Genomic DNA, 13,617 nt, shown 5'->3' on the forward strand with positions numbered 1-13,617 from the left:
GAAGTTAGCGTTTGTGACTTATTATTTAGTTTGTAAATTTGAATAACTTCAGATTTAGAAGAGCGTGCACGAGCTTGTCCTCCTTGCCCGCATGTTACCGCCTTTTCTTACCTTAGTGTGAGGGTGCCAGCGAGGAGGTTCACAGGAGAAGCCTGTTCACACCTAGACTGTTTCCCTGACGTTGTGATGCTCTGGGGTACATATTGTAATAAACTGTGTTTTTGTGTCGAAGAAATCTGTCACATGAGCTTTAGCGAGCACGTTTTTAATTCCTCAGGAAGAAAGAGTATCCCGATTTATTTGAATGGTTTTGTGTGAAAACGCTGAAAGTTTGCTGTTTGCCGGGAACGTATGGGCCAGACTGCCTCGGTACGTCATTGTCGGGGAAATCTTGAGTGTCTCGCGTCATTCCCCATGTCCATGTCATGGCTCCCAGGTGGGCAGCCTGGCTCCCATGCTTGGGACCTGGGGCTGTCAGCTCCCACAGGGCCCCGGGGGGCTGCCTCCACCGAGCCCTAGGGCGCCGGGTCCCTGTCCCCTTCACACCATAGGGATCTCCTCCTTGGGGCCGGACGGCCCTGGGTACTTGATCCTAGGTGGGCTCCTAATTCAGGGGTCTGCAGGCCTTCGGTGGGGCCCCGGTGAGTCGGTCTTAACCCACCCACACGGGCGCTGCCGTCTGAGTGAAGGAGGCAGCTCTGTGGCTTCCGTGGCCCCAGCCCAGCTCTGCCCACAGAGCAGCAAAGACCTGTCTGTGGGAGGCTGGGGCCGGCGGGCATCTGCAGGCGCGATGCGTCACGTCAGCCTTCACTGGGGAAGCCGGGCTTTTCCACCAAAGCCTCGGTCCGCTGTTCGGCATTACCGGTCACCCACGTGGCTCAGCGGGATAGAATGTCCCGAGACTCTCTCCCTGGCCGCGGTCGCACCCTGCCAGCCTCTCCTGCTCTCCTGCCCGCGGGTGGCCGCAGCGGCCGTCCGCACTGCCCTAGGCAGCCCCACACGCCACACGTCAGCATCCCTGTTGTCCCCGTGCTCCGGGGGAGGCTGCCCGAGGTCCCCCCCTCGCCCCTGAGCAGGCGAGCCCCCGTGCCTGCGGACCCCAGCACCCGCGCTTGCACGCTAGTGTGTTCCTGAGAGGACCGTACTTTGAGGGAGGAAGTATAGTGTGGATTTTACAGAGAGATCCAAAAAGGTGTTTCGGTTGTGAACGGTCAGCTGAGCAAGGTGCCGCGTTCTCTGGGAGAGACCCTGTCCCCGCGCCTCCCGGGGCATGCCCTGAACGGCCGGTTTGTGTCGCCCACAGCGTGCCAGGGCGGGTCCGAGAGGCCCTGCAGCGGGAACGGGCACTGCAGCGGGGACGGCAGCAGGCAGGGGGACGGGTCCTGCCAGTGCCACGTCGGCTACCAGGGGGCCACGTGCACCGACTGCGCAGATGGCTACTTCAGCTCACGGAGGAACGAGACGCACAGCATCTGCACAGGTACCTTGGCCCCTGTCCTCGTCCCCCTGTCCTCGGGCCGTGCAGGCGCAGCCCCTTCTTGGGGGCCCTTGTGAACCCTGCGAAGGGCCACGGCAGCACGAGCGGGCCCTGGACGGTCTTGCTTCCTGCCCCTGAACAAGCCCAGGAGGGAAGAGTGAGTCCCCTTTCCCCACGTCCCCTGGAGAAGGACCGGGCGGGTGGACGGTGCGTCCCGTCCACGCTGGTCTTGGTTCTGGGTGACCTGGGACCCGCGGTGTCCTGGCAGAGGTCTGCTCTTGCCCTGCCGCTCCCTGGGCAGGACGACCCGCCTGCGCCATGCTGGGCCCCAGCGCACGTGCCTGCCGAGACAGCAGAGCCGTGGCACAAATGACAGCTGGCACACCGGAGGCCACAAGGCGTGACCTCCCGGCCCCCAGTCCTGTAAGAGGACGCGCTGCCCCCCTTATCCTGGCACCGGGTCAGGCGGGCCCTTCCACCTAGGTCCTCAGAGGTGCCCCGGCCATTGTTCCGGGCTCGCCCTCGGTCGTACGCGGCAGTCGTGACCGAGTGCACCGAGCGTCTGGGCCGTGCCTTCTGTTGCTGGGCGTGGGCCCGCGGCCAGACAGCAGCTCGCACAGACACAGATTGAGAGGCCACGGAGGACGGCGTGCATGGCACCCTTCTCCATGGGCTCTCATCGGCTCTCACCGGCTCTCACCGAGGTCGGGAGACGTCCTGGCATCAGCGATCGGGTTGCTTTCCTGCATTAGGGCCCGTCATTAATCCGCGGCCGCCTCGGATGTTCTCTGCAGGACGTGTGTGGGGCGTCAGTAAGGCCGTGGCCTCTCCGGTCCCGGCGCCCAGGCCCTTGTCTGGCCTGGGACGCGGTGCCGTGCGGGGCACAATGGGGCCAGGGCCGCCCGGCGAGCGTGGGCTCCGGGGTTTGGGCAGCTGCCTTCCTCAGGTCATAAGCATTTTCTTTGGGGTCCCCGTCGGCTAAGAACGTGACCGTGAAGGGGCACTGAAAGCCCGTATAGCATTTTTCTCTCTAAGCTCAGGAATATTATTAATCACGGGAGTCATTTTTATGTTACTGAACTAGTCTTGCTTTACTGGGGTTTTTTTCTTGTATTTGGTTTTTGTTTTCATCCTAGTGAAGGTAAATTCCTATTTTCTGAAATGACGTTTGTATCCTGTTTGTTACTGAGAGTGGGATTCACGCATATTGACAGATGTCCCACCTCTGCTTTCCAGCTTGTGACGAGTCCTGTAAGACGTGCACGGGCCCAACCAACAGAGACTGCAGCCAGTGCGCAGTGGGCTGGGTGCAGGAGGACGGACGCCTGCGTGGGTGAGGCCGGGCGGGCTCCCTGGGGTGGCCTGGCCTCCCCTCCTCTCCTCTCCCACCCCCTCCTCCCTCCCTCCTCCCCTTCTTCCTTCTCTCCTCCCTCCCCCTTCCCTCCTCTCTTCTCCGCCTACCTCCTTCCCTCTTCCCTCCCCTTCCCTCCTGCTTTCCTTCCTCCTCTCCTCTCCCCCCTCCATCCCTCTTCCCCTTTACCCCTTTCTCTCCTCTCCTCTCCTCTTCCTCTTTTTCTTTCCTCCCTCCCCATCCCTTCTCCAGGTACAGGCAGGGAAACTGAGGCACAGACCTCCCTTTGGCCTAGAGAGCCATATAGGGGCGCTTACCGGCCACAACATCTGCCTGCTTCGGCCGCTCAGCCGCAGGCAGGAGGCCTTCCCGACACACACACAGCCGCAGAGGTCAGGCCCTGGGCTCTGGCTGTCCCCACCTGTCCCCACCTGTCCCCACGCGCCCGGCCCGGTGGCACCATGTGCTTCTGCGGCACACTTTCCTCCGAGCCGCAGCCTGCCTGTGAGCACTGGCTTCCAGCCCAGCGCCCAGTAGCCCCGGGGAGGGCCGGGGGTGCCCAAGGGGCTCTTCCTCAGGCCCAGGTGCTGGCGGGCAGGCTGCCCTAGGCCAGTCAGGGGCGGCAGACTTGTCCCTGATGTCTCATCTCGCGTGGGGTGGGTGGTGGCTCTGATAACCACCTGGAGCTTCTGCACATCCACGCGGAAACAGAAGATGCTCACGTTAGCGGTTGGTCCCTCCCCGTGACCCCTCCCCCGGGGGCACTAAATGTCCCTTGTCACCCCTGCACGTGGGAGGCCCCCCGGGAGAAGCACGGACACGTGTCCTCCACACAGTGGACACCTCCCTCTCCATGCGGGCCGTGGCCCTGGGTTGTGTCTGGCCACCGACCGTGTCACCTGCGCGGGGATCCGGGGTCTGCCCCTCACAGCGGCACTGCTGTGTTCCAGATGTGGACGAGTGTGCAGCAGAGACGCCTCCCTGCGGCGACCAGCAGTACTGTGAGAACGTGAACGGCTCGTTCGTGTGCGAAGGTGCCTGGGCCCCGCGGGCGGCCGGGCAGGCGGCCCCTCCCCGGGCCCTGCCTGGGTTCCACGTCCTCCTTTGCGAGCGATTCTTCGGTTCGCCCGCGTGACTTCTGTGTCTTCTGCCTACTGTAAAAAGTAGGAGGCGGCAACCCCCGTGGTAGATACTTGCTGCAGAAAAATCAGAAAATTCAGATACGTTGAAGAGAAGATAATTTTAAAACCAATTCCGTGGAGTGGGAACGGCAGTTAGTGGTTTTACCGCGCTCTGCCTCCTCCCTGAGGCCTTGACCGTTGACGCCATGTCACGTCGTGGGCAGCACGAGTGTGCACGGTCACGACCGGGGAGCCTGCCCTGCCCCGCGCTGTCCTCCAGCAGCCTGTGCCGTCGGGTGCTTCAGTCATACCAATTTTCCCACGGTTGTGAGCTGCGCACACCTTGGTAGATAAAGCTTTGCATATTCTTTGTTTTCTTTGGATTCGTTTCCAAACTGCACAGGAGAGNCGCTGTCCTCCAGCAGCCTGTGCCGTCGGGTGCTTCAGTCATACCAATTTTCCCACGGTTGTGAGCTGCACACCTTGGTAGATAAAGCTTTGCATATTCTTTGTTTTCTTTGGATTCGTTTCCAAACTGCACAGGAGAGTAGATTGTAGGGCCCGGTGTCCCCAGGAAGTTGCTCTGACGTGCACTCAGCAGCGTGAGGCTGCCTGCCCCCCCGGTCTACGGCCCCCCTTGACTGCAGCCCCACGGGGTCTGAGGCTCTGGCTGTGAGGCCTCACCTGGGGACCGTCCCACGTTTCTCCCCTGCTGTTCCTACTGAGCTCCCAGCAGGCCAGTCAAGCAGCGTCCCCAAGCTGGGGGCTTTGTTTTGTTCCGATAAGACGGTCTGCAGAAGAGGGACCGTCAGTGTGCAGTCACAGCTCTGGGGGAGCGCGTCGCTGCTTTCCCGGGAGACGAGGCTGGGGTGTCGAGGACACACTCCCTGTGGCACCCACACATGGATGAGGGGGACGCCCACATCCTCACGTGGCGCGGCGTCCGGTCCTGTTTTGCTCACAGGAGGCTCTCTGATGTCGATGTCTTTCCGCTTGTTTCTAGAATGTGATTCTACCTGTGTGGGCTGCACGGGGCAGGGTCCAGGACGCTGTAAAGAGTGCATCCCTGGCTACACCAAAGAAAGCGGCCAATGCGCAGGTCAGTGCCTCGCGTCTGTGCTGGACTAAGATGGAACGTGGCAAAGCGGCCACGATGAGGACGGTCCCGTGAAGAGCTGCGGGGGGTGGAACACTGGCTCAGCTCTTCCTGCGGCCTCTCCAGCATGAGCTGCAGAAGCAGCAGGTGGGGGACCGAGGGTCTGTCCCGGCCGGCCCCCTGGTGTGCGTGGAGCTGGTGATCCTAGGGCCGGGGTCCCTGATCTAGCTTCACGTGTCCAGCCCCCCTTCCCACCCCCATGGCCCCCGTGGCTGCACATCAGACCTTCCGTGGTCGGGGCCCGGCTGGAATCCGCTTGGAAAAAGGCAGTGAACCCAGCAGTGACCCCACGGCGTGAGCTCGCACCGGGCTTCCCACCCACCTGCACTGCCCCTTCTCGGCTCCCCTACCCGTCCGCGGCTCGACCCCCGAGACTTACCCCAAATTCTGCCCCCTTACTCTCCCCTCTGATGTCACTTTCTGATCTTCGTGCTTTTGGTGCGGGAGCGAATGCTGAGCGCGTGCTTCTCGCGACGGTGACATGTTTGCTGACGACGTCCCGTCCCAGCCGAGTGTCTCTATTGCAGACATAGACGAGTGCGCGGGCGCAGAGAAGGCGTGCACGCGTGAGAACGAGAACTGTTACAACACTCCCGGGAGCTACGTGTGCGTGTGTCCCGAGGGCTTCGAAGACACGGAAGACGCGTGTGTGCGGACACAGACCCTGGGCAGTGGTGAGTGGCGTGGCTCTTGTGGGGCCCACGTCCTGCCCCGTGTGGTGGACGAATGTGTGCACACCCGGTTTGGAAACGCACGGCAGAAGCACCCGAGGAGGGTGATAGCCGGGGTTCCGGGGAGACAGGCGGGGAAACGTCCCTGTGGGGAGCCCTGGCGGTCGCTGCTGGTGGGAGGTGGGGGCGAAAGTAGAGTCCATGACCCCAGAGTCCGCAGGCGGGCTGACAGCTGAGGAGCCCGCAGCCCGTCTCTGCGTGAGNCCGCAGCCCGTCTCCGCGTGAGCCTCCCAGAGCCTGAGGCGGGATCGTCCCGGCTTTCCACGGGCTCACAGCTGCATCCCTCCGTCTCTGCTTCCATCCGTGTGGCCTTCTTGTGGCCTGGGTGTCCGTGTCTGAATTTCCCTCTTCCTATATGGCCCCACCCCGATGACCTCTCTCACCTGGGCGGTCTGTAAAGCGCCTCCGGTTGACAGCTTCTGGGGGACACAGCCCCTCCCGCACCCGTCTCCTAGAAGCTGTGCAGGAACGTGCAGCAGGAGCAGTGTCAAAACGACGCTGACGGGGAGTTTTCCTGAACGAGCGAGGCAGACGGAGACTCCAGAGCTCCCTGACCCCGAGCTGGGCAGAGAAGCACGAGCGCGCAGCTAGGTGCCGTGTAGTCAGCCCTGGCGCTAAGGAGCGGGACAGACCAAACGTCAGCAGGGCCATGCGCCCCCTCTGCCCCGAGCGTGTCCTGGGGGCCCTCTCCTGCGCCCCTCACCGTGGTCCAAGCTCCCGTTCACCCCGGCTGCTGGGGGAGCACCTCGCCTGCTCCTGCCTTCCACACCCGAAGCAGAGGGCAGCCCCGAAACGCCCTCCGGCCGGGCCTCCTACCTGGACACCCCCAGCCCATCTGGACGTTTGTGCCGCGCGCTGCACCCGTCCCCGCAAAAACCCGGGTGTCCCACCCTCAGCGCCTCTCGTGCTGGGATTTTACCAGACGGTCTGTGTTTGTTTCCCGGCAGAAGTCACAGAGGACCCTACACGGCCGCCCTCGCATGAAGACTTATGATGCGCGTCCAGAGCCGGGCCAGACCCGCCCTTTAAATTATTCAGACTGACGTCCTGGAAACGCGGTCCTCGCACCCGTTTCTCCAGGGGACGGTGGAGGGGCAGCTGCCACCTTGGAAATGGTTCATGCCTATTTGGCCCTTCAAAAAGCTACAGTTCCTGGTTGTTCTTAAACAGATGTGTATATTTTGATACCTTTGTTTATAATAAAATTGACCGTTGGAGGTAGTCAGGCACAGAACACGTGCGAGTCTGTCTCGCTGAAAAAGCACGAATGCGTTAGGATGGCGTGTGCCCCGCGCGGCGGCCGCTGTCCCGCTGGAGCCGGACGGCACGCCTGGCGGCCCCGCGCCGCAAAGTCACCTGGGGCACCTTCACCCGCCTCGTGGGGCGGCCCCATCGAGGGCTTGCGAGTGCCGTGGGAGTCTTAAGGGGGAGAGTGGGTGTTGTGGAGGGACCCCGGGGCCGGACACGGCCAGGCCGCTTTGGGCTGCGGCTGCAGAAGAGAGCCCATCATAAGCCCCAGGGCCAGTTTCTCACCCAGGAATGAAGTCGAGGAAAACAGGCTGTGGCTTCATGGGGAGGCCCGTCCTAGCCCCCGAGAGTGTTCTTACCCATCGGCGTGGCCAGCCCCCCGGGGCTCAGCCAACTCCAAGTGAGCGCCTGCTTTCCCGAGCACCCACGCCTCCACTCCGTCCACGCAGCTGTCACCCTGGGGGCTGCCGCCTGTCCCCCAGCATCCTGGCACCCAGGACCTCAGCGTCCGCACATCGCCTTGCCGCGCCGGCAGGACTCTGCGTGGGGGTCCTCGCTGGGCAGGGGTGACCACGTGCACGTGGATCCCAGCCAAGCCCCGTCTCGGGTCTGGTTCTCCCTGGACCCCTGTGTGCCTCAGCTGGCCTCTCTTGCTCTGCCTCCATCCCTCTGGGAGGACAAGGCCGGGCACCCCTGAATTCCTAGAGAAAACACGAATCACGTTGGCTGGACACAGGGCAGCATGCAGCACAGGGTGGTGCTGCTCTTGTCCAGGCCACGTGCGTGAGGCACGTGAGGCGTGAGGGCCTGGACCACGGAACAGTGGGAGCCCAGGGGTGGGAGAGATCGCCGCTGCAGCTGGGGGCTTCCAGGGAACCCCATGGGCTGGGGGGGAGGCGTAGCAGGTTGAGTGTGACCGAGCCCCACACAGGTGGAGGTGCTGATGGGGGGGGCAAGGAGAGTGAGGCCCGGAAGGGAGGCCCCTGGTGGGTGAGGGGCACCTTGGGGCGGGGGGAGCATTACCCACGGCTCCCCGTGTCACCCTGCGGCCCAGCTGTTGCAGACAGGTGGGAGGGGCCCAGCTCGAGCTCCGGCAGAGGGCCAGGCCAGAGCAGGTGGTCCCCGCCTTCTCGGTCCAGCACATGGGACCCAGGCCTGAGTAGCCAAAGCCATAGGTCACGTGGCTGGGGCATGAAACTGACCCCCCACTTTCCAGTTAGAACCCAGAAAGTCCTGAGTCCGCATGGTGGGGTCACCGGTGATGTTGGTAGGTGTCCCAAGGGGCAGTCACCTGGCAGTGGGGAGGGGTCAGGCCCTGCTGTTTTGGACACGAGGGAACAGCCCCACAGCCGGCTCTCCTGCCATCCCTACGCTGGCCTGCCGAGGTCTGTGGGGTCCCCCCTATGGGGTCTGTATCCTGCCCTTCTGCAGCCCCATGGCACTGCAGGCCTGGGGAGGGACGAGGCCAGGGCAGACATCTCTGTGCTGACAGCAGCTGTGGCCATGGGCCTAGGGTGCCCCATTCACCCCCATCTCATTCTGCTCTGAACCCCAACCCAGGGCCCCCCACAGGGCAGTGGAAGCATCAGGCTGACCTGGCTCCTGGAATGCACCATGTGTGGTCCCACCTCAGGGCCTTGGTCCTGCTGTCCTGCTGGGGGCAGCCGGGGGCTGGCTCCTCTTGCTCTGTCCCTCCACTGGGGTCCCACCCAGCTGTGACCTCTCAGAGACTGGCCCGGCCCCTTCCCCAAGGTGCGCAGGTCTGGAGCCATCGGTGGAGCGCCCAGCCTGTGTCCTCACTGCAGACCAGAGCGTGTTCCGTCAAGGGACCTGGAGGCAGGGGAGGCAGAGGGTCCCCAACCTGGCCCGTGCTGTGTGTAGGGGTTGTCCTGGGGTATGACGTGGGCAGGAACGGTGGCCCTGACCCCAGCAGCACCTTGCCAGGCCTGGTGTGGGGCTCCGGGTGCAGGCAGGGTCCCGGGACCAGGGCGGTGAACACTTCCATGTTGGAGCCCCGAGTAGGGCTCTGGCTCTGCTGGGCTTGGAGGTGACTCTGTGGAATCCCCCGCCTCTGGCAGCGACCCCTGCCCAGGCCCCGCAGCCTCCCCTGCGGCCGCAGGTCAGGCCTGGTGGAAGGACAACCAGGACGACACCCGCGGGTGCCGCCCCCAGGTGGAGCGGCCACGGCGGGGCCTGTGGAGGGGACGCAGCCAGCAGGGGGCGCCGCATGACCACCCCCGACAGCTCCGCGGCCTGCGGCCCGGCCCGCGGCGAGGTGGGTGGGTGCTGCGTGTGACTGCCCCCAGGAGGGCTGGGGTCCCAGGTCAGGACCCTCTGTGGCCTGGAGCCCAGCCCCCAGCACTGATAGGAGTGTCGTGCTCCTGGGATCAAAGCTCTTCAAGAAGAGGGCACCAAGGAAGGAGGACAGGACACAGCCTCAGTGGCCCTACAGGGAGCCCCGAACCTGATGACCTTGGAGTGAGGCAGTGCCAACGAGGCGCCGTGCCTTCTGCTCCCTCTTCCCACCCTGGATGCTGCCCAGGAAGGGGCTCACGGGGCCAGCAAGTCAGCACCCAGCCCCACCCCTGCCCACCCTTTCCCACTGGGATGCCGCCTCGCTCCACAGGGTCACGGGGTGCAGACGCTGCCCTCCCCGGCCCCCCAGTCGGGCCGCCTGCCTCCCCTGCTGGCTGGGCTTCTGCTCCCCACTGGCCCCTGCGCGCGGGGCCCGGAGGACGGACGGGGGCGCCGCAGGGCCTGGAGGCTCACGTTTCCGGGGCTCTCCCCTCCTGGACCCTGGGGTCCTCCTCTGGGGACACAGCGCCCTGTGCAGGTCCTGGCAGCTTCCCTCCTGCGGGATGGCCTTCCATACATGCCCTGCCAGGCTAGAAGCTTCCAGAAGAGTGGTGCCAGAGAGCCCCATGGTCACGGCCCACCCCGCCCTGCTCGGACTTTGCGGGAGAGCGGGTCAGCCAGTCTGCGGTGTCATTACGTGGGGTCCTGGGCCGCAGGCTCACACCCGCTAGAAGCCAGTGTTCTCCACAGGTGGCCCAGGACACTTGTCACAGCTGGGTGAGGGGCACTCCTGGTGCTGCTCAAACCCCCAGCGCCCAGGACGCCCCCACGGAGAACGACCCTGCCCCCCTGCCGGCTGCGGTCGGGGGATGCTGACCTCAGGCCCCGGGCTTCGGTCCTTGGGCAGCAGGCGCCGTGAGCCGGTTCCGTCCCTGTGAGAGTCGCTGCCTGGGGCTGGGCTGTCCTGGGTCACCCTCAGGATCGACAAGCCAGCAGCCTTCATCTCCACTGTCCTGGCCATTCTGTGTGTGTGCGGCTGTGCCACCTGGGGCTGATGACCGGCCGGCCGCTGTCACTCAGCCGAGAGCTTCTGTCTACCTGTGGCATGGTGGGCATGTTCCGGTGGGTGTCGATGTGGGGTTTAAAATATGTGCCCCACCGGGGATGTACTGTATGGTGACTAACATAATAAAAAAACATTAAAAAATCAACAAATAAATAAAATGTGCGCCCCTGTGTCCACCCCATGGTGCCCTGTATGCCTCTCCCTAGACTCCACTCCATGTCCCTGCAACGGCAATTTCCCTCCTCCCACCCCCCTGACCGGCCAGCTGGGCCCACTGCCCAAAGCCCTACAACCCGACAGGGCCGCCCTCCGCCACCGTCCTGGTCCACCTGTGCCCACACGCTGTGCCGACCAGCCCTGACCCACGACTGAGCCCCTCCCCCCTCAGCTGGCCGCAGGAACCCCTGGGAGGCCATGGGTGTGAGGGGGTCACACAGGCGAAGCTCTGGTGGTCTGGACCACTTGTGCGTGCAGGTGCCGCTGACCTCTAGCCTTGTTCCTGTCTCATCCCAACCGCGCGACAGGGCAGCTCTGAGAAAGCCAGCGCGGGCAGCCGGCCATGGTCCCGCGGGCAGGCAGGCCCTCTTTCTCAGGACCAGAGCCACACCTGTTCTCCCACACACCACACAGCCCGCCCCGGGCCCGGGGACCCCGGGCGGCTTCCTCCTCCCACACTTGCTGCAAAGCCTACTTCTCCCCAGCCCCCTGGAGTCCGCTCAAGCGTAGCAGCAGGGACCTGGGGCCATCCCTGCTGGCCCCGTGCAGCCGCTGGCCTTCTGCGGCCGCAGGAGACCCTGGAGCCGGAGTCCCGGGGGTGCACCGCTCCAGCGCCCAGAAGCCCCGCTGCCGTGCTCCTTCATGGTGGCGAGCCCGTGCGGCCCCCGTCCCCTGCGGGAGGGGCTCCCGTGTGCCTGGGACCCCTGGATTCCTCCCTGGAGCGTGCGTGTCCTACAAAGGCCCCAGGGTACTCGCCGCTTCTCCAACGGCTGGTCCGATTCACACAGGGTGGTTAACATGGGGGACTTCTGTGCTGTTCTGGGGACGTGGGGCTGGTCCAGGTGACCCGGGGGAGCAGAGTAACCGTCACCTGGGGAGGGACCATGTGTTCTCTGCAAGTGATGGTACACGGTTTTGGTTCTCCTTCCTAATCCTGGAGGAGAACGCAGGTCGCTTGCTTTTCTAGCTGTCCGCTGCCCTCCCGGACCGTCTCCTGCCTTGTGTAGTGGTCAGACTGGTGGATAAACACAGGTGTCACAGCACCAACCCTGGCACCCTTCAGTCTTTAAATGTGTCGTCACTCACCCAGGAGGGCACGCTGCTTGTCACTATCTGGTTAGGGGCAGTTACAGACGCTTCCACTGGGCTCGTCCATGGTGGTGGCCAAGGACATGGTATCGACCATCAAGTAGGTTGACTCCACTTGTCCACTCTGAGCTTTGGGAAATGACTGCTGGCTGGCTGTGCAGACCCAAAGTCAGGGGTCGGGCCCTGGCTGAAATCGCATTTGTGGGACCCCCCACTCTAAAGGGGGGGGGGTTTGGTGATGCTTTGGGCCTCAGGTTACCAGCATCAACTGGAACCCTGCGTCCAGCAGTCCTTAAATGCTTGCGCATGTCCCCTCCCCTGTGTTCAGTTACGGGGTCCTGGGGGGTGCCTGGCACTTGTCTGCTATTGCAGTTTGCTTCCTGAGGACCCGGCTCCCTTTTACCCCCAGGGTTCTGGGTCTGGAATCTGCCTGAAGCCTGGAAACTGGGCAAAGGACCATGACCTTTTATTGGGACCTCCTGGTCACGCATCCTTGATTTCTTCTCTTTGGACGCTTGTCCAGTCGCTGAGAACACAGTGTTCTGTTCATCACCACCTCGGCACCTCAAGCCCTTGGCCCGTCTCCAATCTTGCTGTGTCCACCTGGCCCCTGGTGGCAGGGTGCCATCATCCCTGTCACTGTCCGGCTGTGACAGCCTCTCCCACCACCAGCAGACCCTGTCAGGAGCCTCCACTGACCTCCTCACGCTGCTGGTGCCTCTCCTAGTATGCTCCTGGCGGCCTGGCTGGGTGGCGTGTTGTCCTCCAGGCCACCTGTGGAGCCCACCCCAGCCTTCTGCTGTGGCCGTGGCCATTGTGACAGTCTGCCCTTTTCAAGAGTGCCTCCCCAGGCCTGTGACCGCAGCACCTTCTGGGATGGAGCCTCAGACCTCGGGAAAGGCTCCAGGGTCCATGATCTCCCCTCACCTGCCTGGGACAAGGTGCTGGGGCCTGAGTCCACTCTGCCCTGCACTGGGCCACCATGTCCCCAACACATTATGTCACAACTTAGTTCTAAGAGGGAGGCGAGCAGGTCCTGAGAGGTGAGGCTCCTGTGTTCTTGAGGGAAGGCTTCCCGTAAAGGCGTGAGCCACTTGTGTGGGCCCAGTGAGTGTGGGTTTGGCGGTCACCCCTGCATGCCCATTCCCTCCAGCCAGCAGCCTGGTGGGCACAGAGCAGACGTGGGTTTCACTCCACAGGAGCCGGCTCCTCTGACCACTGAGTCCTCCCAGCCTCCCTGCAACCTGTGGCCCTTTCCCAGAGTGACAGGGGACATCATCATCCCATACTCTCAACTACTGGACTCTGCCCAGCCAGTCCAGCCCCCTCCCAATTCCCCACGGCGACAGTTGTGACCCCTGGAATACCCACTGTGCAGGGTGGACCCGATTCTCCTGTCTCTGCAGTGGCCATCCTGGACCCCCCCCCAGCTCTGTCCACCTGCACCTGTTCCCAGAAGGGCAGTGGGCCCAACCTGACCCCCGGGGAAGTGTCCACACGGTGAGGGGGCCGCCTTTGATGCCCCATGGAGTGACTACTCACTGGGGAAAGCCATGGCCATGGCCATCCCTGCAGGGACCAAGGGGGAGGTCCCCACAGCTGAGGACAGGCCCTTCCTTCCTATTCCCCGGCCCCCGCCTGCCGCTACGCCCCTGGTCCGCACACTGTGCGACTGTGTGCAGGCCACCGCCCACCCACGCCAGACCCTCTGGCACAGCGAGTGCCTGCCCAGCCTCCCTTGCACCCACCCCCCAACTCCTCCCAGCCCATTGTCTGGGAAGTGCAGGGACTACCCCCAGCAGCCCCCAACCAAAGATGTCCTGCCCCACACCCCACTACATGGGCTCCCCAAGGTCCCTCAGCCCAA

General features: G+C 63.7%; 2 protein-coding genes across 3 annotated transcripts in view; one reads left to right on the top strand and one right to left on the bottom strand.

The window, feature by feature from the left end:
- CRELD2 (cysteine rich with EGF like domains 2) overlaps positions 1-7,057 on the top strand; it is a 7,782-nt gene extending 725 nt beyond the window's left edge. The window contains 8 exon segments of the mRNA XM_034643698.1: positions 269-369; positions 1,304-1,480; positions 2,714-2,796; positions 2,798-2,810; positions 3,779-3,862; positions 4,953-5,048; positions 5,633-5,779; positions 6,784-7,057. Of these exon segments, the coding sequence (XP_034499589.1) occupies positions 269-369; positions 1,304-1,480; positions 2,714-2,796; positions 2,798-2,810; positions 3,779-3,862; positions 4,953-5,048; positions 5,633-5,779; positions 6,784-6,830 (748 nt within the window). The 3' untranslated portion in view covers positions 6,831-7,057.
- Positions 7,058-7,096: 39 nt separating this feature from the next.
- LOC117796379 lies at positions 7,097-8,829 on the bottom strand. 2 transcript variants are annotated; one of them, XM_034644070.1, is made up of 3 exons: positions 8,713-8,829; positions 7,444-8,239; positions 7,097-7,325 (listed from the first exon to the last, which is right to left on the bottom strand). In XM_034644070.1, the coding sequence occupies exons 2-3, from the start codon at positions 8,226-8,228 to the stop codon at positions 7,109-7,111; spliced, it is 1,002 nt and encodes a 333-aa protein (XP_034499961.1). In that variant the 5' UTR covers positions 8,229-8,239; positions 8,713-8,829; the 3' UTR covers positions 7,097-7,108. The 2 variants fall into 2 exon arrangements, with proteins under 2 accessions (XP_034499961.1, XP_034499960.1); XM_034644069.1 differs by having other exon boundaries at positions 7,444-8,829.
- Positions 8,830-13,617: the final 4,788 nt, after the last annotated feature.

The sequence above is a fragment of the Ailuropoda melanoleuca genome, chromosome 15 (genome assembly GCF_002007445.2).
Source record: "Ailuropoda melanoleuca isolate Jingjing chromosome 15, ASM200744v2, whole genome shotgun sequence".
In the NCBI taxonomy this organism is placed as follows: domain Eukaryota; kingdom Metazoa; phylum Chordata; class Mammalia; order Carnivora; family Ursidae; genus Ailuropoda; species Ailuropoda melanoleuca.

What these genes read in the sequence shown, in the direction of transcription:
- LOC117796379 (XM_034644070.1), bottom strand. Translation starts at nt 8,228, where the DNA reads ATGTGCTGGACCGAGAAGGCGGGGACCACCTGCTCTGGCCTGGCCCTC. An exon ending in GGGGCTGGCCACGCCGATGG is followed by an intron (nt 7,326 to 7,443) that starts GTAAGAACACTC and finishes TCTCTTCTGCAG; the next exon opens with CCGCAGCCCAAAGCGGCCTG.